The sequence below is a fragment of the Parus major genome, chromosome 4, assembly GCF_001522545.3.
Source record: "Parus major isolate Abel chromosome 4, Parus_major1.1, whole genome shotgun sequence".
NCBI lineage: Eukaryota > Metazoa > Chordata > Aves > Passeriformes > Paridae > Parus > Parus major.
Window position 1 is genome coordinate 67689892 of NC_031771.1, and position 2423 is coordinate 67692314.

Consider the following 2423-nt stretch of genomic DNA (forward strand, 5'->3'; position numbering starts at 1 on the left):
CCTGTCCCCATCTCAGTGTCCCTCTCTGTCCCCATCCCAGTGTCCCCATCACAGTGTCCCCCTCTGTCCCCATCCCAGTGTCCCTCTCTGTCCCCATCCCAATGTTCCCATCCCAGTGTCCCTCTCTGTCCCCATCCCAGTGTCCCCATCCCAGTGTCCCCATCTCAGTGTCCCTCTCTGTCCCCATCCCAGTGTTCCCATCTCAGTGTCCCTCTCTGTCCCCATCCCAGTGTTCCCATCCCAATGTCACCATCCCAATGTCCCATCCCAGTGTCACCATCCCAGTGTCCCCACCCTGTCCCTATCCCAGTGTCCCCATCCCAGTGTCCCATCCCAGTGTCCCCATCCTGTCCCCATCCCAGTGTCCCCATCCTTCTGTCCCTTCCTGTCCTGCTCTGTCCCCACCCCATTGTGCCACCCTGTCCCGATCCCACGGTCCCATCCCATCCCAGTGTCCCCTCCCGTCCCCATCCCATGACACCACTCTGTCCCCAACCCAGTGTCCCCATCCCAGTGTCCCCATCCCATGATGCCACCCTGTCCCCATCCCAATGTCCCCATCCCCGTGTCCCCCCCGCTCCGACACCGGGACCCCTGGGAATGTTGGGACCCCCGGGCCAATCCCTGGGGTCACACGGGGTTTGGGGACACCCAAGGGACCCCAAGTGGGGTCACCCCCGGGTCAGGCTGGGGGGACACGGAGGGGGATCCCAGGGAAGGGGGATCCCACAAAAAAGGGGATCCCACATAAAGGGGTTACATNGGGGACAAGGCACAAGGGTGTGGCACAAGGCAACCATTCCCATGTACAGGAGCGTGGTGACACCGGGGACCCTTCACGGTGCACGAGCCACCGGGGGCTGGGTGTCAGAGACCACAGTGGCCTTGGTGGCCTTGGTGGCCTTGGGGACAGTCTGACCTTGCAGGGCGCTGGCGCAGGCGGGCGGGGGGGAGCCCTGTGGCCGCAGCACGGGGGCGAAGGCGCTCTTCTGCTTCACGGCCGAGATCATCGTCACCGGAGAGAAGGAGAAGCCACCGGGAGGGGTGGCCGTGCCCGGGCCCGAGGTGACGGTGACAGACGAGGCGCCCAGCGGGGGACTGGCGGGCAGGACTGAGGGGACAGCCACACACAGCTCGGCTGGGGACAGGGGACACCGCCAGGGGACGGGGACGGGGATGGGGACAGAGCCAGGACAGGGACAAACAGGAGTGGGGATGGGGACAGGGACGGGACAGGGGAGGGGACAAGGATGGGGACAGGGACAGGGACAGGGACAGGGACAGGGACAGGGACAGGGACAGGGACAGGGACAGGGATGAGGACAGGATAGGGACAGGGACAGGGACAGGCACAGGGAAGAGGACAGGATAGGGACAGGGACAGGCACAGGGATGGGGACAAGGATGAGGACAGGGAGAGAGACAGGGACAGGGATGGGGATGGGGACAGGGACAGGGATGAGGACAGGATAGGGACAGGGACAGGCACAGGGATGGGGACAGGGACGAGGACAGGGGCAGGACAAGGAAGGGGACAAGGATGGGGACAGGGAGAGAAGCAAGCGGGGATGAGGACAGAGATGAGGACGGGATAGGGACAGGGACAGGCACAAGGATGGGGACAAGGACGAGGACAGGGAGAGAGGCAGGGACAGGGACAATGACACCGATGGGCCAAGACAGGGCTGGGGACATGGACAGGAGCAGTGGCAGGGCTGTCCCACCCTCACTCCCTCTCCCACTCTCAGTGATGGCTTTGGGGACACTCCAGGGTTGTCACATCACTCTGGGGACCCCCAGCGACCCCACAATGACTTTGGGGATCCCCAAGGACCCGCCATGACTTCAGGACCCCCCAGAGCTGTCACACGGATTTGGGGACCCCCCAGGGCCCCCCCATGAACTCGTGTCCCCCCTCCCCACCGGTGTCCCCAGCAGTGTCACTCACTGGCGTAGGGGGAGGTGGCGGTGGAGCCGTTCAGGAAGCTCGGAGGGGACCCGGGGACCCCCAGCCCGGCCATGGTGGCCCCACCGAAACCACCGGTGGCCCCGGCAAAGCCCTGCTGGGGGGCCGAGCCCGGGGGGCCGAACCCCCGCGCCGGGGGCGTCCCGGGGCTGCGCGAGAACCCTGCGGGGACAGCGACACGGTGGCACCGCCTGAGGAGGGGACAAAGGCTCTCCGGACCCCCCTCAGCCCCGCCCCGAGGCCACCGCGCACTTTGGCCACAGCCCTGAGGGGACAGCGACACGGTGGCGGAGGGGACACAACCCCCCGAGGCCACCGCGCACTTTTTGGGGGGACCTGAGGGGACAGGTGCCACCTCCTGGGGAGGGGACAAAAACCCTCCCGCCACCCTGAGGCCACCTCGGTCACAGCCCTGAGGGGACAAAGGGACAGGTGCCACCTCCTGGGGAGGGGACAA

At 66.2% G+C, this 2423-nt stretch overlaps 1 protein-coding gene across 1 annotated transcript; it reads right to left on the reverse strand.

Moving 5' to 3' along the window:
- Positions 1-766: 766 nt before the first annotated feature.
- On the reverse strand, positions 767-2417 carry LOC107202671 (transcription factor COE4-like). The gene is made up of 2 exons (XM_015623606.3): positions 1949-2417; positions 767-1111 (listed from the first exon to the last, which is right to left on the reverse strand). The coding sequence occupies exons 1-2, from the start codon at positions 2019-2021 to the stop codon at positions 837-839; spliced, it is 348 nt and encodes a 115-aa protein (XP_015479092.1). The 5' UTR covers positions 2022-2417; the 3' UTR covers positions 767-836.
- Between the last annotated feature and the right edge of the window lie 6 nt (positions 2418-2423).